Genomic DNA, 20,719 nt, shown 5'->3' with positions numbered 1-20,719 from the left:
GGGGACATGCCTGGTGGTAATTGGGCAGCACCACTGGGCTACTGCCGGAGCCCTTACCGCCTCCTTAAGTAGGAGGTAGTAAGGGCTCCCCCAGGAAATTGTTGCATGCCAATGCCTTTGCTTAGCGCATGACCATTTTCCTTCCACTTCACAGAAGAAAGCCTTTTACCCGATTCAGAAAAAGGTGGCCTTGGTGTGTGATAATATCACATTTAAGGCCATGTTTACTAAAGTGCACTAGCACTTTCAGCACGTGCTAAAAATTAGCACGTGTTAACAGTGTAGATGCCCATAGGAATATAATGGGCATCTACATGGTTAACATGAACTAATGCTTAGTGTGTGCTAAAAATGCTAGCATGCTTCTTGTATGGCTTAGTAATCGGCTATGCGTTAGCTGGCTCCGGAAACTCAGAAATTCAATGGTGGTGCCCAACCATGGCCCAGCATTGTATTTTAGAGTTTAATGCCAACAGTGGTTAGCAAAACACTGATTGCTGCCGGCTGAATATCAGGTCCTATAAATATTTTTGAAAACCCAGTATATGTTTCCCTTTTCTTCCCTAATCTGAACACCATCATGCAGTCCAGCTAAAAGTATACACACTATGAAAATTGGTTTCTCTTTAGATTGAAGAAATAACATTTTAAGACAGCCAGTTTATTCAGAGTTAATCACAATTTACTTAGTTAAAAGATTTTGAAAATTGATGTTTTCGTGTGCTCCACAAAGTATGCAATTGTCCCAGAAAGAGGATGAAAAGATTCTTGAGAGACATTGCCTTGACATTTTGTTTCAATATATTTTATTTTACATTTATATATTTACATAAATGTTTAAGCAATATCACAACTTCATTAACAAGAAAAATAATAAATTGCAATAATAATTATTTCCACTTTGTCCACAATTTTAGATCCAAGTACTAAGAAATAAAGAAATACAAAAAAATATTATATCAATAAAGCAGTAGAGAGCCAAATGTTTGCAGCTGATATACAGTGAGTTCAATTATTAGATGCAACCTAGGTATCTGTAACTCCCTCCTTAGAATTAATATACTCCAGCAGTTTTTTTGGATTAAAAAAAATAATTATTTGAGTTAAACGAAATTAAACACCTGCAGGGGAATTTTAACATAAATGTACCACCTAAATTAAGAACTCTAGGTTTTAAAGCCAAGAATTCTGTTCTTCTTTTTTGTGTTTCCCTGGCTAGGCCATGAAAAATTTTAATTTTTGCTCCCAAAAACTCTGCATTCATATGGCGAATATAAATTCAAAAAACATTATTTTTGTCTGGTTCTAATGCAAATGTCACTAGAAAGGTAGTCAGATCCGTTATCAGTTCCAAATAATTTTCTAGAAATTCGGTCAAGTTCATATGAGGTTAAGAACCTCAAATTGTTTTTCCTTCCTTGGTTCTCCAAGTACTCCAACTTACGAGCTTGTGAATCTCTGTCCTTAATAGCCAATGAGGAAAAACTCTCTGAGAGTAGTTATCAACATTATCAAACAAAGTTTGAAAAGATGGTTTCACTTCCACAATTTCCTCTTTAAAGGTGTTAGATACCTGAAAGAGAGAAGAATTTAGTCCCTGGATCGCATCCCATAAAAGTTCTAATGTTACCACAGCTGGTCTCATCACTTCTCCATTGCTTCTGGGACTAGAACCCTGGCTGGGAGGGGAAGCAAGTGGAAACGCCTGGTTCACCTCTGAAGTATCTCCTCTCAGGGTTTGTGCAGCCACAGGTCCTCCTCTATCAGTGGCAGAAGCCGAACCCCTGTTGGGCGCCCCTGCGTACTGCGTCCTCGTCGGCATACATCCACTACCCAATATTGGAGGTGCTGTGCAAGAGGGAGGACTAAGAGAAACTCCCTCAATGCTACGGTCCACTTCCGAAGTCGCGGATTCCGTTGAAGCAGACACCGGCTCTCCTTGCCTCCGAATTCCGAAATTTTCCAGGGTAGTTTGATGGATAGTTAGGGTCTCCACAGGGCTCGAGGAGGTTTGTATCCTTCATTTCCCTTTCCTTTTACCCGTGTTAACACCGGGAAAATTCCAATCAACCACTAAGGTATTCAGGAGCTTTGAGAGGTCACGTCTGCTCTAGTTGCCATCTTGGATCATGGCTCTCCCTTGACATTTTATTTTAGGATGCCTGAAGGTGAATTATTTATAGTCACACAATGGATCTAAAAACATGTATTTGATTATTCAGTCAAAAGGTACAACTGTTTGAATGCATTCTTAGTAATACTAGATATTAGGCCTTTCAACTTTTTTCTCTCACTGCAAATTTTTATTGAAAGACTGAAAACAAATGCTACTAGGACATTCATTTTAGCAGACTTCAATTTTTAGGCTTTTCTGGGTGAATGGACATGGATTGTTAGTTTACTTATAGTTATTTAATCAAGTATTGAACTAAGGTGAACATAGACACATATCCCCTAATGATGCATTGAATCTTAGCATCTGGAGGACTTACAACATCAGGGAAAGGATGGATGGAAGTGAAAAGACTTTGATGGTTAAAGAGACTGAAATATAAAAGCTTGGGTGGTAATGGGTGAATAAACACAGAACAGATCTTGAGCGATGGTAGAACAGAGTTTCTGGGAAGAAGAAGAGAACAGAAAAAATTCAAAGGGCACGGCAGGGCAGTTATGTGCAAAAAAAGATGGGATTTGAGTCAGATTGAAAAGACATTTCAATGAAGGGGCCCCTTAGAGACTTTGCCATGCCACTGTCTTGAGTAAATAACTCTGAATTGAAGATGTCACTTGATCAGCTGTTAATACACATTTATACAAAAACAAAATTATTGGGCCGTTATGGTACATTCCAGGAGCTAATCATTCATAGACACTAGATCTTGAGAGCTGTCAACAGATCAGGTTGTCAAGATACCACCAATGAATATGCATGAGAGATGTGCATTCAATACAAGAAGTATTGCATATTCATTAATGATATTCTGAAAATGTGCCTGTTGATGGTCATTGAGGACTGGAAGTGAAGACCTAGGCAATACATGATGGTGACACAATCTTCTAAAACTATCAATCAGGAAGAAACAAGAAGTTGACTACAGATACAGAGTTGATTTCATCACAACACTATGTTTTCTTATGGTTTATCATCCATATCTGTGACCAAATCCTTGGGTTTTCTTTTTTCCAGGTTGTGGTTCATTCTCCAATATCATTCTAAAAATATCACACAAACTACATATTTATTATTATGTTTTAGATTTTGGTAGGCTGCATATGGTGTGATGCTAAGACTCATACAACAGTTTGATCACAAACTGCTTTTGTACAACTTAAGAGGGAAATAGGGGGTGAGATGAGAGGTATGACCTAAGTCATAATAAACAATCACCTTGATTTACCACAGGAATCACCAACCTGCAGTATCTCTAGAGTAAAAGACCAAGGCTGCATGCCAGCCACCTCGCATACAGCATTAGTCTATTGAGCAGGGAACATCGAGCTGCCAAGATGATTTTGTACCACTGTTTTTTTTTCTTTTAGTAAGAATTTTCAAACAACGCAAAATAAATAGTAACAAACAGGTGCATATTTTATACCATGACTCTTTGGTACATGACAAATAGTACTAATTCACAATACTAAAGCTATAAAGCATAAAGCATAAAGCATAAAGCAACCTCTCCCCCACCTACACTGGATCAATAAATGTTAGCAACAGTGCCTCCCTCAAAACTGATTTCCTCTCTGGGGCACCCCAAACAACAAACCGTCCCACATAAAAGTGGGCTGCAAACCATCCTCCCCAACCCAACTAGTCCTCTAGGAGGGGTCCCTACCACTAACCCCCCCAAAGCCTGAAACCCTTAACTCTCCAACCCCTCCCCTACCCTTCTGATGGCCCACTGGACCTACCACTGGTAAATCTTTGGTGATCAGTGATGTAGGTAGGAGCAATGCCCAGTTGCTCCTGCCCTCACTGGCACCATAATCCAAAATGATGCGAGTGACCCCTAGTGGTAGTCTTGAGGTACTACTACTAGGGGTCATCTTTCAGTATAGTACCATGTGGCCATTTTGAATTATAGCAATAGTGAAGGCAGGACAGAAGGGGAATCACTCCATTCCAGACCAATGACCACTAATGATTTATCTACAGTAGTCCTAGGGGACCTTCAGGAGGATGGGGGAGAGGAGGCTTGGATTTCTGCCAGGTACTTGTGACCTGGCTTGGCCACTGTTGGAACCAGGATACTGGGCTAGGTGGATCATTGATCTAACCCAGTATGGCTACTCTTATGTTCTTATATTATGTTGGTTGAGGTTCAGGCTTTGTGGAGGTTTATGGTGAGGGCCACTGCTAGGTTGGGGGGAGACCTAGAGAGACATTCAGCTAGGGGAGGGCCCTATTTCTAAAATTTACTGAGCCAGTGCTGACCCCTTTACACAGCAGCTCAAGAAACATCAGGCCATGCTTTGGTGGCTCAATGCTCCCTCCCCAATAGACTAACGCTGAGTGAAAGGTGGCTTGCTGGCAGTATTGCCTCTGTACCCTAGGAATCAGAAACCTGCAGTACAGATGTTTTCAGCCTTGACATCAAGCCAATAGGTAAGTCCCAATCCTGAACAAAAAAAAAAAACCAAAACAACAGCAACAACAAAACACCTCACAGACCTCCTGTAAGTGGAGTGATTCTTAATTCAGTCCTCATAGCATAGCTAGTCAGTTGACTATTCAGGATTCCCACAATGAAATTGCAAGAGACAGATTTGCATATACTGCCTCCAGAATATATAGATCTATCCGAGGCATGCTGATTATGAATATCCTGAAACTCAGACTGGCGTAGTGTGCCCTTAGGATGTTTTGAAGCATCCTAGACATAGTTAAAGAGCATGCCAGTGCTTCAAACTCAGTCCCTCTGTTTTAGCATCACTGACTCCATTTGCTCCTAACACAGATTAGTGTAATGTGCAGGATTTGAGCCTAAAGCACTGTGAAATCTAGTCCAACATTGTTCGTAATTATATTGCTCTGAGAACTGAAAGAAAAAAAATATCTTGCTAATGTGACATGTTTAGCATTTCTTATGTGCAAAATATGGTTGACAAGTAAAAACTAGAAAATCACCATTCATTTCTGTCTGCATCACAGTTGCAGAATTGTTGGCTATCAATGCAGTTCCAATGCAGGCCACAAGTACATTTGTGGATACTGGGTACAGAGCCTCCCCAGTATGTCTGTGTTTCATTTGTTCTCCCAACCACCAGCTGAGTGGGGTCTGATCTTGAAAAAGAGGAAAACAACAAATAATAAGTTATTCAGTACATGCTTCTTGTTTCCCATTATAATGTTCAATGTGACACATTTTTAATTTACAAAACACATCCTAAAACAAGGCGATCAATGTTTAATTTTAATATTTCATTACAGGTGATTAAATGATTGTCACATGCTTTTATTTGAAGAAAAGAGAATCCGTGATCCCTAATTCATTGAGGCATGATATTAGAATCATTTTTCTACAGCAATCCATTTATATTATATCTGTTAAAACAGTACATAAAAAAGATGCTTCCACACTAAAGCCTGTGACAATTTATACTATCATGCAAGGATCTATGGAGATTATAGATATGGGCTTCATCGGCATTGCGGGAATCACTAGTGCAGCTTGGTAAAAGAGGCCCTTAATTAGTAAGCTTTACTTCATTGAAAGACACCATCTACAGCATTTTTTGTAAATCAAACTCCAGTTATATGGAACTCTTAGCACCAGCACTTACATTTTGAATTCAGTTTAGCTAATAAAAAGAATCTCAAAATACACACACACACACACACACACACATATATATATATATATGAAGAGAGAGAGAGAGAGATCTAGATATCTATCTATCGATCGATAGATCGATAGATAGATAGATAGATAGATATTGATATATAGATTTATACTACTGCTACTTAACATTTCTAGAGCGCTACTAGGGTTATGCAGCGCTGTACAAATTAACAAGGAAGGATGGTCCCTGCTCAAATGAACTAACAATCTAAAGGACGAAATGTCAATTTGGGGTAGTCTAAATTTCCTGAGTAGAGGTGTAGTGGTTAGGTGCCGAAGTCAACATTGAAGAGGTGGGTTTTGAGCAATGATTTGAAGATGAGCAGGGAGGGGGCCTGGCGTATGGGCTCAAGGAGTTTGTTTCACGCATGGGGTGAGACGAGGCAGAAAGGGCGGAGCCTGGAGTTGGCGGTGGTGGTGGAGAAGGGTACTGAAAGGAGGGATTTGTCTTGAGAGCGGAGGTTACGGGTAGGAAGTAAGGGGAGATGCGGGTTGAGAGGTAAGGAGGGGCTGCATATATATATAGATATATATATATATATCTATATATATATATATATATATATATATATATATATATATATTATATACTCGCTTTCTGGTTCTTGACAGATGGGCTTCCTTTATAACAGGCACATCCAAACTACAGCTGTCTAATGAATGTAAATTCCTATAGGTACATAAGGCTTTATTAAAATGGCCAGCGGGTAAGGCACCTGTCCGTAAAGTGGTCTCTGAACCAATAAAAAGAATCTTAATATGATAGTCCACCGGCATCCAGTGGTATTGAATGTACAGTGGCATCACTGAATCCATCTTGCATAACCCCCCCTAGCAATGGAACTTCTGTGTTTTACAATGTCTGTAATTTTTTTATACTCTTCTTAGGCAAACCCACCAACATTGCATTAGCATAATCCAGTTGTGTCTTAAATAATCATCAAAAGAATCCGCTGTTCAGCGGAGAACTCGAACGTCGCACTGGAGAACACAGGTATGGAAGAGAGTGGGATGCTTCACAGGTATGGATGAGAGTGGGATGTTTCACAGGTATGGAAGAGAGTGGGATGTTTCATGCTTCACGCTGACATTTTGTTTGCTCACGCGCAAGTTCTTTTATAAAGGTCTTTCTAAAGACCCACTCCATAGAGATTCACTTTAAGTGTTTCCCAACGCATCAGCTGAGTTATGACGTTTAAGACCCACTATATGGAACACCCGTCGAGTTAGACTCCTGATGCAGGCCTAACGGCCGAAACACAACGGTTGTGTCGAGTCTTTTTCATCAATAAACAAGTATTTTTAAGATCCATCTTTCCAGGTTTTGTATTTCCGTGGTCAAACTTCCCAATCTCTTCATAACCATAAATAATTCATCTACATAACCCTGAAACGCCCAAAGTTTACGAGGAATTGTGTATCCACACATAACTATGGCATTCACCTGATGGTTAAATATATTTAAATATCTCTACCACTGGGATTGCTTTGTGTAACAGTGTTATTGACACCACTGGGCTCTCCTGCTTTCCAGTAATCCAGCACACAGTTGTTTTATCTTAATTAATTTAACACCACATGCTATCTCCTTAGCCATTCATTTATATCCTCCAAACAATCCTGGATCCCTCCTAGATTACATCCCTCAAGGAAGATCTGTGTCACCAACAAAAAATCATCCGCATACACATAAGGACTTATTCCATGAGATTCTATCACATCTATCAAGGACCTCATGAGAGTTAAATAATACTGGTGATAAAGCTAACCCTTGGGAACATGACAACCACACTGCTGTGGGGGATGATGATTCTCTTTCTTGTACCACTGTAAATGTACGGTCTATCAAAAAACTCTGAAACTGCTTCAACACCACTCAGTTTACTCCAAATGACCTCAGGTGGTTCATCAATTTAACATGATCCATTATGTCAAAAGCTGAGGCTAGGCCCAGAGACACCACAAATACTATTCACCCTTTATCTAAAATATCCCATATCTCACTAAGCAAGGCAAATAAATTTGTCTCCGTACTATAATCCTGTCCAAAAAGCTGCTTGCCTAGGATGCAAAATAGGCATTCATTTCCACAAACTCATCAATTGTCTCACCTCCATTCTTTCTAACAATTTCATCAAAAAACAAATTTGAAATAGGGCTTCCATCTTGAGAGGATCCAATCCTTATTCTTCAATACTGGACCAAACTATATCCTGTTTACATTCACATGGTATTATACCCTCCAGCAAACTCTAGTGTTTAGCATAGCCAAACCTAACAGTAATAAGCCATGCTGAGAAAACCAAAACTAACTTGGGGGTAGTGGTTCCATTAAAGAAGAGGTTCTCCTCACCTGTCTCACCAACTTTTCCGTCCCTCCAATAAAATCAACTGAAAGCTTCACCACACATCATCACCACCAACCGTGCATCACCCTTATCCTTTCAGTGTAGTCCCATCCCCTATATTAGCTCGCATCTGTAACTTCTTATCAACAAAAAATTCTGCTAACTATCTACCGAGGGTCCAGGTACACAAACAAGAGAGCAACCACCCGTTAACTCTAACTATATCATACAGATTATGTGCAGGGCAAACATCCCAATCAATAAGCAAATTAAAATATGCCTTTCTATTTTAACTGCATTATTATAAAATCTCTTGTCCATGTTGATGTGCTAGATAGGGATTCTGTTTTTAATGTGTATACATGTTTTTTACTGTGTGATTAATTGAGAGCTAAGGTTAATGTAAACCCTCTCTGTTTGTTTCCAGAAGGTTGTATGTCAAGTGAAATAATTAAATAAGTACATTAAAAAACACAACTCAATCATACTGTATGCTAAGCACTTACCCTATGATATTCAGAGTGATTTAAGGGGGCTGGAAAGGCGGCCAGACCAGGACACAGAAAATTAGCACTGGATATTCAATGCAGTGCCCTCATATGGCTATTCTTCTAAACTCTGATATATAGAAAATAGGATACTAAAGTTTGAAGATATGAACGTGAGATACATTCTACAATACTTAAAGGTTTATGGAATCCTTTTTAGGAGCATATATTTTGGAAGCACTATTTAGATTTTACAGTAGATGTACATAAAGTTGCAATGTTTATTTTAAGTGGAGGGATAGCCTAATGCTTAGAACAACAGGCCAAGACACAGGGATGCCTTGGCCAATTCCCATTGCAGTTCCTTGTGGGCTTTGGGCAAGTCACTTAGGGGTAGATTCAAGAAAGGGCACTAAAAGGCTTGAACCCTAAGCAAGTATTGGTATAATGGAAAAGTTGGGCACTGAAGCCATTAAAGACTACTAGCGTAGGTCAGTATTGAGTGTCTAGGTGCAAATATTTATGCAATGTGAAATGCTAGTGTAAATGCTCACACCTAAACACTGTCACTTGTGCACTTAAGTGACAGTATTCTATAAAATTAATGCATGAGTACCTGATAAGCCCTGACCCACCCATCCCCCTCCCATATTAATATCCCTTTTGCAGTTACATGCTATATAACTTAGGTTATAAGTGCCTGATTCTATAAATGGCACTGAAATTTGGGCACTGTAAAAGATTGGCACTCAGAGACAGCTTCTATATATGGCGCCTAGATTTGCATGCCAAAATCCAGGTGCATTCTAAATTATGCGTGCAACTAATTGGCTCAACAAGCCAATCAGAATTTTTAACAGAACTTAACAATCAATAATGATCACTAATTGACAATAATTGCAGTACACATACAACTTGGTAAGCACATTCTATAATGAACTGTGCCTAAATGGTGAAGCGTGCAATTAAAATAAATACACACAGTCCAAAAGGGGCCGCGCTTATGGCAGTCATTCCAACACAGTCCACCTAAATCTATGCACCGTGATTTACACCAGGTTTTTGTTGGAGTAAATAGGCACAAACAGATTTAGGCGCGATGATATCGACTAAGCATATCTATATACCACACATAAACTTTACAGAATCCACTTAGGCAGAACTGAGTTCCGCACGGATTATTTGGCACCATATATAGAATGTGGCCCTAAGGCAATTCTGTAATGGACATGCGGCCTTTACATACTGGCGATAGTCCCAATTTTCATGTCCAACTCTGGATGCCAGACTTACACTTGCTAAAAACTTGGTGTAACTCCTGATGCCCAAGTTGGGTTTGGAGACCCCTAATCCTATAACACTATGCCAATTTCTCAAAATTTCCCTGACCCACTCATGCCCCTCCCATGATCATGTCCCCTTTTTAGGCTGCAAGCTATGAGGATTTGGGCAGGCCAGGGTTTATGGAATAGCAATGCAGCCAGACACGCCTGCAAATCCAAATTCATTGCCAATTAACTTCAATGATTGATCAATTAATTGATGTTAATTGTCTCATACACAGTTTAGTTGCATGTGCATCTTTGATCGCACTGAAATTTTGCTTCCCAAATTGGGTGCCATATATAGAATATGGGGGTAAGTTTATACAAAAACGCTTAAGTATAGTTACACTCATAATTGCAATTGGTGCCAATTAATGCTACTTAAGGGTTATATTGGCAGTTAAAGCTAATTAGCACCCATTTAAACAATTTGTAGGTGCTACTTTATAATTTATGTTCACAATTTCTGCATGCTAGTCAGAAAATTGTGTGCATAAGTTTATGGAATTAGATGGTAACCCTCCATTGCCTTAAGTACAAACTTATGGTTATGAACCCTCCAGGAACAGGGAAATGTTGCAATGCTGCTGGAGAATTGCAAAAATTTGAAAGTAAGCCTAAGTTCAAATGAACTTGTTGAAGCCCGAGAGAAGACCTTACTCTGAGAAATATAATACGGATGTTAGAGCCAGACGAAGTATCCCAGGTAGACCTCTAACAGTTGACTGATATGAGAAAAAGCTTTGGAAGCATAGGGAAAGGTTAATTCACAAAAAGTAGTATCCTATTCTGATTGTAGACATGGTGCTGACATGTTGCAATTAGTGGTTCCTGATGTGCTGAAACTCAATTACTAGAACAGTTTTATGAGCAAGCTGGGCATGTGCTGCTGAAACGACATTCAAAATTTAGGAACGACAGTACTTCTGAGTAAATCTGATAACTGATGTAAGAGGCAGTGCTTCTCAAGGATCTGTTGCCAAAGAAAAAGAGAAGCTGGGTTGTTTTTGTCACACATCCATTAGAAACTTTGGCCTTATCACAGTTCTTGAGAAGACAGTAAAGAGTTTTGAAAATCTTCTCATAATGACAGATAAGTTTTCCAGATTCAAAGTGGTTGTTCCCACAAGAAACTAGTCGCCAAGACCACTGCAAAGGTACTCATTACAGGTAGTTTACGATATATGATGTCCCTGAAAAGCTACATTCAGATCGGGGCATGTCTGAATCAGCCATAATCAATAAATCTGTCTTTGGTATGGAATGAAGCAAAATGCACACCAACACCATATCATCACCAAGGTAATAGGAGGTGTGAGTGGTTTCAATTTTACTCTACACCAGATTCTGCGTATGTTTCCTGGACATAAAAAAAGAACATGGTCAGATTACATTCCTGAACTTAACCAAATTTATAACTGCTAACTTCACAAGTCTACAGGGTTCATGCCAGCATTCTTTTTTATTGGGGAAAGAAAATTTGCTTACGCAAAAAATGTTTCTACCTGATGAATTTTCAGCGGGAAGGACACATTCATAACCTGGACGATTGACAACAAGTGTAAGATCTGGCATTAAAAACCTCCGAGAGGAAGCATCCAGAAATGAAGCAACAGTAAAACCAGAAGTGCCAGGGCTAGTGCCCTTCTAATTGGTGATTGGGTGTTGATGCGCAGAGAGTGTTTTCCAGGACACCATAAGATTCAAAAATGTTTGGGAACCTGAATCATACCAATTACTGAGATACTTTGGTATAGATTTGAATGTTTATAAATTCTGGTAATGTTAAAACAGTGCATAGGGTTGATAATTTAGATATTAGTGTTATCATATATACAGGATGATTTATGCAGCAATTTAATTCTCAATGACATAAAATGTGGCTAGAGTATTTTGGATTAATTGTTTTTTTTTACAGGAAAGTAGGCTATATTTTTTTCTTTAAAGGAGAGGACATATTCTGTATACTAACTGTGGAATGTCCTGACATTATGACTCTAGACAATAAAATTGATATTTGTAGTCATATCTATAGTCTGAGGTTAACACAACACACTGTCAGAAGAAAATCCAAGCTTTAATTTTTTCTTGAACTTGCTCCAGAGTTTAGTGAAAGCTGAGAGAGCTGATGAAGCAGAACACTCAGTCCCTTGGGAAAGGACCAAAGCTATGTATAACGCTCTTGTGGAGATAAATGTACATCCTTTACTACAATGTTAGAGCAGTACACTGTCGCTTTCATTTGGATGATGAAATAGCTTCTTTTTCAAATATGTATTTTATTCTTTTTAATATATTTTATTTTAGGTATTTTTTGGTTTGAAATACGTTTGAATTTTATCAGTGAACCTTTATAATAAAACACTCACCTCTAAGATAGAAAAGGGGATACAGAAAGCATAAGCTAACAGTTAATGTGAGCTTCCCTTTTACTAATCTGTGGTAAAAAGGGGTTCTGTGGTAGCAGTGGTGGCCTGATAATAAATTGGAACATGGACGCCCATCTCCCAGGGATGTCCAAATCAGTATAATCAAAACCCGATTTTGGACGTCTCCAACTGCAGTCCGTCAGAAGGATGTCCAAATCTCAAGAGGACGTGCCAGGGGTGCTTTCTATGCCAGGTGGTGTTCAGTATGTGTAATAAAACTAATTCTTCCATTACTAAAATTCATATGATGTATTATTCCTTATGTGAGAAAGAATAAAAAAAAAAATTCATTGACAAAACTTTGAACCTATGCCCACAGTGTTAGATGTTCCTGTTTGTTTAAGAGATAATACAGAAGAAGGTTTGAAATAGTTGCCACTTTGATGAAAGCTCATTAAAAGTTGGGTAGTTTTACTTAGAAAGTGAGGCTACAACTGCCAGAGCTGTGATCTGATTGGTAGACAGTAATGAATTTCACATCTAGGTAGTAAAGTTCCACAACCTTGGCATGACCCTAACATCTAGCATAATCAAAATGCATTATGCAGCATAATAAGATTTGTCTGTTTTACTTACCTTGCTTATTTAAAAGCCGTGACTTTTTGCAGTATAAGCCAGTTCTTGCTCACAGTGTTCTGCATGGCTAATTGTAGCTGAAGCTGTTCTGTATTGGCTGTGTACTTGAAAATGCTCTGTGTGGCTTCTCTCGATTAGCGTTTTGACCCTGGTAAAGTCTGTGTTGTTGTGCTGCATTACAGTCCATGCCATGTCTTGCAGAATACATAGAAAAAAACCCACAAGACAGGAAATCAATCTTTATAACATAAGTGAGTCAAAACCTAATGTATGAAAAATCACCAAGCTAGAGGTGAATTTTCTGTTTTTGAGACTTGTGTATGGAAGAGAAGAAAAATGATTCAAGGTACATATTTGATAGTCTTAGCACATTTGAAAGGCAATTGCCCTCCTAGTAACATTAATATGTATTAGTTTCCACCAGAAATTGATAGAAATAAATAGGCAATGAATAATGAAGACCTATTTTACAAGCTTGGGATGGGCTCTACAGATTTTCTATGCAAATGAGTGTGCCACTTTCACAGATGGAGAAACACATTTGAACATAGGAATCAAGGTTAAATAAAAAAAGTAAGCTAACTAAAACATGGATTCTATAAGTGTTTCCTTAAATATAGGCATACCATATCCTTACCCTTAGGTCTGTTTCTGCCCACCCTCAATCCATTTTTCCTTTCTCACAAGTAAGAATTCAGACACCCTTTAAATAGTCAATGAAATATGAGGCCATTTTCTTATGGGTTTTATCTCCTTTGGTTTGCTGGTGAGTTACTGCCTTAGCTTTGACATCAGCCTACTCTTCTTACCTTTGCAGAATTTACCCCCTTGTCAGTATTAGCGAGTATGAGGGTCAGTTACATTCTATGGGATCTTGTTATCTGCATTAGTAATATTATTTTGACTTTACAATACAGTGAACTGGAATAGTCAACCCATAAAAGTGCATTCTTTTTTTCCTAGCACCTATTCTGTGGAACAGTTTGCCTCTGGGGCTTCACTCAGAAACTTCCTATAGACAAATCAAGAATGATTTGAAAAATACCTTTTTTTAATTGCTTTTATTACAATGTGGTGCTGATTAATTCAATCACAGCAGCAGACACAATGACACAAGGACAAAATTACATGACTATGCCTATGGTCATGTCTTTTTAAATTGTATGTACTTTTACTTTTTAAGCCCTGGATTTACGATCTGTATGAATGTGTTCTTCCTATAAATACAATGCATCTAGCTTCGCACCACAATATGGAACAAACTACCGAATACTATAAAAACTATGCACGACTTGACAACCTTCCAGAAGTTACTGAAGACGTACCTGTTCAAAGAGACTTACAAAAAGAATCCTCCTTAATGACTTGTTTCCTAATCTATACCAGAACCAACCAATATTGATCCCTTCTGACTCGATTATTTTATCATATATCATTACTGAACATTAGATTTTTCCTACTCTCACTTGTCTGTTATGTATTATCATTTTATTACCCTACCTACCTGTTATTCTTGTACATTAATTGTAACAATATGCTGAACCTCTTTGTTAATGGTGATGCTATTGCTATGTAATGTAAGCCACATTGAGCCTGCAAATAGGTGGGAAAATGTGGGATACAAATGCAGCAAATGAATAAATAACTTGCTAAACAATTAAGTTGTACATGAAAATTGCATGTACAATTTTAGTCATCATATATAGAATCGAGGGATAAGGTGTACCTCACTGCATACATCTGGTAGCACTACAGAAATGATTACTAGTAGTAGTTATGTGAAGTGTGCTAACCATAGCAAAGAAAAGATGCCTTATGGTACAAATGTATACATTTATTTTATTTATAGACACAGACCATATTATCAGATGCTACTGAAACCAAATACAGATTATTCTGATTCCCTCCCCCCTCCCCATGCCAGCACCCAATTAAAAATGCTGGGGAGTTATTAAGGTTATTTTCTATGAAATGTGCTAATGCTTTTTAAGAAATGGCACTCCATACTACTAATGAATTAAAATTGATCACTGTTAAATAGTATTAATGCTTAACTGATTTTAATAAAATCAGCATTTTTAGATAAAGGTGGTTCAGTATGAAATGATCTTCCTATTATATGTGTATTAATTAGATCTGTATGTATTTATTTATTTTAAACAGTTATATTCCACTTGAAATCGAAGTGGATTACAGTAAAAACATTCATAAAATCAACAAGTCAAAATGTTTGCTTAGGAAATATGTTGTATAAAGTTACGACAATTGAACAGTATATATAACATAAGCACTTACATGCCTATAGCTCTTTCACTATCGTGCACACCACAATTTAATCAGCCAATGCCAAATGTGGCAAAAACTGGTCACTGCTTTACTGGCGTACATACGAGATCAACTTTCCAATAAACCCATCACTTTAACACTGAAAAACTGACTTAGCAACTCTTACCAAATCACAACTTTGTGGTTAAGACAGTAATGAATTAACCATAAATATTTGAAGTATTATAGGTAATGCCAGACCCTGCATTTATCCTCCTCCAGGTCCATAATGGTGCCACACATGAACCATACTCTTAACCCCTTGAAAACTCTACTCAGTAATTCAACAGAATCAACTCAAAAAAATGCATCATGACTCTTTTAGACTAACAGAAGTGGAAGCATCATGGTCTGAGATCAGCCTAATTATAGTAGATATAGCAGAGGAAGGGAAGGTGGGAGAAATCAGCCAGGTTCCTAATCATAAACTCCACTACTAAAGGAACTACTTCACATATAAGATAATGACTCCTCTCTTTTTCTTCTTTGCAGAAGAAAAGACCGTGCTATACACTTCCTTTTTAAAGAGAATTTCTACTTTGTTGAATTTGGTAAGATGGGAGAGTACCTGAAGAAAAAGCTGATGGGATGGAAAGACATAAAAGATGTTGAGAATCTGTGATCCAAGCTGAAAAGACCTATAAAGTCAGGAACAGATCTTCTTGTAAGGAAGGTAAACCAGAGCAAGAGAAAAAGGAAACAAGTAGCTGAGAAAATAAAGGCAAAAAGGTGGTATTCATAAAATACAAAACTCACAAGAAGAGGAACACAGAAAGGATTACCAGATATAACTAAAGAATCAAAGAGAAATATATGGCTGGCAAAGGCTGAGGCAGAAGAACAAATGGCTAAAGATGTAAAATATGGTGAAAATACATTTTTCAGTTATATTAGTGAATGGAGAAAGGCTAGAAATGGAATTGCAAAACTGAAAGACGCTGTGAACCGCTATGTAGAAAATGATGAGGAAAAGCAGATGTACTTAACAAGTACTTCTGTTCTGTCTTCACAGAAGGAAATCCTGGAGTAGGACCTCAATCAGCTGAGGAAGATACATATGAGAATGTGGAAGGTATTGTGCCATTCAAGGAAAAAAAAAGAGTTGGAGTAAGATTTGAACACAGCCCCCTTGGGTTACATTCCACTGCACTAAACTACTATGCTACCCCTCAGACCTGCACCCTGCTCTGTTAAGGTAGGCCGGCGAGGGGCATGCCGAGCAGCCGCAGATAACATGGTGCTGCTGCCCGGCAGCTCCTGCATCAGAGCGACCCTCCCTTCCGGCTTTCCCATCGGCGATTGAGATGACGCGGCAGGAGACCCCCTTGCCGTTGGTGGGAAGCCGGAAGGGGCAGGGCTACAGGGGAAAGCATAAAAGCTGCCAACGAGGGCTAGGGAGCCTCTGTTGGCAGCGAGTGGTGCGGGAGTTTCAATCGCGGTATTAGCCAGCTATCAGCTGATTTCCCTCCTTTTTTAAAAAATTTGTTTCTCACAAAAGCCGGCCATTTCCCTTTCCTTGTTTGCGATCTTTTTTTAAATCAAGTTTCTTTATAATCCTCTCTTCCTTCCCATTCACATTAATTGATTTGATTTGCTTACTTTATTTATTTTTTGTCTATTAGATTGTAATGCCAGGGACAGCAGGGACTGTCTTTCTTCTATGTTTGTGCAGCGCTGCGTACGCCTTGTAGCGCTATAGAAATGCTAAATAGTAGTAGTAGTAGTAGTTATAAAATCAGATACAAGTATTGACAATTTGTTTTTTATTTTTTATGTAATTTGGTAAATATCTCTTTTCTTTCTAAGTTCAACAATATTTTACCTCCACAAACTTAAATATAAGTTTCTAAATGTGCTTATAACTATTTACTAACATTTGGTTCCCCTTAACAGAGTTACTTCAATTTCCGCAGAAAAAGAACAACTATCAGATAAGTAAATATGTTTAAACATTGAAACATGTCAATTTCCTTATAAATGTTTTTAAATGTCTTACATATTATAAGAATTTAATTATTTGGGATATATTTTTTTTTTATTCACAGGATCTGCTCTAGGAAAACCAGTGAAAGTCCAGGAGAGTATACCAACTTATTTTTCCTTGTATGCGATTACTTAACTGAAGCAGAAGAGATTATTTTCCAGTTGAAAACTGAAGAGCAGTAGTCTTTCTTGTGTGGGGGGCCCTAAGGTTTTTTTTTAGGTTGTAATCCACAAATTCCTCTTGTTTTTCTTTGCAGTCTTCCTCCTAAACCTCTCTTACTCAAATCAAATTTAGGAAAAAAAAACACCCTAACTCCCTGACGCTGTTCATAGGATCTCACTAAGTGACATTACGTGGTTATTATAACATTGTGGACAAATCAAGCTAATTAAAATAAATTAATTAAAACATTCCCTTTCTTCCAGGCCTACTGCTTTACATTTATTTCCCTGTTCTATGATGGGCGAAAGAAAAAGCAGAAACTATCACGCACTATTCTAACACTTCATTCAAATTCAAGCATTCATATCTCATCTCACTTCCTTGACCTATAGAACCACCTTCAACTTGCTTTACAGCCGCTTCACTCACCCTGTCATTCTCATTAATCAAACCCACACAAACGCTTTCTAAAACTACTATTCTTTACCAGTGTGAGCATTGACGCTTATCGCTGTATCACTATTTCCCTGTTTGACACAATAATTTTTCCTTTAAATACTTCTAGACAACATCTACCTTCTCCCTACCACAGACACTCTTACAACACATCCTCTCTCCTCAGCTGCTTCTGCCCTTCTCAGCAACTGGCAGGCAAGCTGTTGCTAAGGCAGCGGAGACTTAGCTTGCACACCTGACGTCTCCTGGTCTATAGAATTGGTTCTTTAGAACTCAATTTTTTTTCACAGAAACTTAGAATTCTGCCTAAACCCAACTGATTTTCCATTTTGATTTTTAGTTTTGCCATAGGAAATAATTGAAAAAGTACTGTTTACTAAACATTAAAGTGAATCATACACCAAACTACACCAAAATCACCAACCCAATTATGAATTACCATGCCCACGGAATTATAGTTTTACTTTACACAATTAACTATTTTTAATGAATGTCTCATATTTTCTATTAATAAAACCCTTTTTAAAAATCCCGAAATAAATTAAAATACTAATAAAAAATTTAGTTAACCCTTTAACCACCTGCTCTGTCGAAGATTTATTTTTAAACCCCGTCGGAGACCCCTTTTAAGCCCCCCTGAGAAAACTACTACTAAAAATCTTTTTCCCAAATTTTAACACCCCCAGCAAATCTCAGGAGGTTCTCAGAAACCCATAATTAAAAAAATTGAAAATCCCATTAACCCCTTAATTTCTATTAATATAAGTCCCAAAATCCACAATTTAAAATAAAACCAAATAAAATTTTGGGCCACCAGACCCCTTACCTGACTCCCTAGAGTCCCCTGACCTGGCGACCACCGTTGGTTCCGGTACCGGAAGGCCTCCATTAAAAATCGGGTCAAAAATAAAAAGACCCCTAAAGAAGAAAAATCCCTGGAACTCAGACTGGGCAGCTCTAAAATCGAACCCCATGCTTCAGTGAGGCCCAACTGAAACGTCAGGGATTGACTGAGCATGTGCAAACTCTGCTCATGCTCAGTCAGCCCCCCCTCCCGGCAGGCTAGCCTGAATGCTGGCTATTTTCCTGCTGGGTCCCAGCCTGGAATCCGTCATTCGCTTCCAGCGCGGCCTTCGTGGCTGGACGTGTTTTGACGGCGCTCCCAGCTTCGGAGCACTATGGAGCCCCTGACCACCAATGCCCGTCACAACTGGCCCAGAACGGGCCCGAAGATGCCCAGACCATCCAGGGCAACAACGGAATGGCCCAGAATGGCCGGAATACCCATTGGGCCAGCAAAAGAGCAGCCCTGGGCACAGAAGCACCCCTGCCACCCAGGACTACCCAAAATGGCCTGAAGTGGCCACAACAAAGCCTGGGGAAGCCCAGGTAAGATTAACCCCTTAGGGTTATACTAGGACTTTGGCATGCACAAGTCCTCATCTAGATTAGTCTCAAGTCTTAGGTTGTCTGTAAATAAAGCATCTTCAGCCCAAGACAACTCAATCAAAGTGACTGAGAGAGGGAAGCCAAGAGTACACTTGACAAACTTAAAAGGAGAAAAATCAAACAATGAAAACAGTCATGGAGGGGGAGTTGACAGAATATACCTGTCTTCCCTTCAACACCCTAATACTGCCAAAGTCAATATGTGAACTTCCTTCCAATCAGGATAAATTCTACGGGCCTTGTTTACAAAGGTGTCAATAGAAATATTATGGGCATCTACACAGTTAGTGCACGCTAAAAATGCTAGGATGCCTTTGTGAACAGGACCCTAACTTTATTTACCAAAAATAACTTTTACAGAAAAAGAAAAACAAAGCCAATTCTTATCACGCTTAAAGGCAATAGTCACTAATAAAGTTGATTTTGGCACTTCGGAATCCTGTAAAGTCTTCAACGTTGAAGTAACATCCAAATCATCCAGGGGACCTTTTACTAAAGTGCGCTGAAAAATGGGCTGTCCTAGTGTAGGCGCGTGTTTTGGGCACACACAGATCCATTTTTCAGCATGCCTGTAAAAAAGGCCTTTTTAAATTTTTTCCTGAAAATGGATGTGCTGCAAAATAAAAATTGGCGCGTGCCCATTTGGGTCTGAGACCTTACCACCAGTCATTGACTTAGCGGTAAGGTCTCACGTGTTAACTGTGCGGAAATCATCTATGTGCATAGAATAACGATTACTGTCCAGTTTCTGCCGCGCACCAGAAAATAAAAATTATTTTCTGGTGTGTGTAGTGGACACACATAAAAAATGAAATTACCACAAGGGCCATGTGGTAGCCAGGCAGTAACTCCAAATTGACATGCGTTGGGCGCGCGTAGGCACGTATGTGGCTTAGTAAAAGGGCCCCCAATGTTTAACCTTTTCCAGTAAACTCTTGGCTGGTCAGCGCCAAATATTCAATACTGGTGCCTGGACATGGACTGACTGAATATTGGGGCCTAAGTCTGCCCAAGGAGTCAGCATTTAAGAAACGCTGACCACTGCTGGCTGAATACTGACTGTATTACTCTATGTAAAATAAGGACAACATCTAGTAACAACAGCTCTTCTCCTTAAATGTTTTTTTTACCCAGTCAGGATTTAAAAATGTGTAGGAGACATTTTAGTTTTTAATAATAGGTTTTGTAGGAAACTTAGATCAGATGCTGCCAAAACTACCAAAATGTTTGCCACTTATCTTGAATTCCCTTACCTTCAGGATAAACTCTAACATTTGACCAAGAAATAACTTTTTATTACAGAAAACAACAACAACAACAACAACAAAAAAACC

At 38.7% G+C, this 20,719-nt stretch overlaps 1 protein-coding gene across 1 annotated transcript in view; it reads right to left on the bottom strand.

Moving 5' to 3' along the window:
* Positions 1-20,719, bottom strand: part of LOC115463266 (contactin-associated protein-like 4) — a 1,024,538-nt gene that overhangs the window by 112,091 nt on the left and 891,728 nt on the right. Inside the window, 4 exon segments of the mRNA XM_030193620.1 lie at positions 5,129-5,261; positions 5,264-5,284; positions 13,010-13,045; positions 13,048-13,203. Of these exon segments, the coding sequence (XP_030049480.1) occupies positions 5,129-5,261; positions 5,264-5,284; positions 13,010-13,045; positions 13,048-13,203 (346 nt within the window).

The sequence above is a fragment of the Microcaecilia unicolor genome, chromosome 2 (genome assembly GCF_901765095.1).
Source record: "Microcaecilia unicolor chromosome 2, aMicUni1.1, whole genome shotgun sequence".
NCBI classification, from domain to species: Eukaryota; Metazoa; Chordata; class Amphibia; order Gymnophiona; family Siphonopidae; genus Microcaecilia; species Microcaecilia unicolor.
Note: the sequence above shows the minus strand (reverse complement) of the source record. Positions and strands in the feature narration are given on the sequence as shown.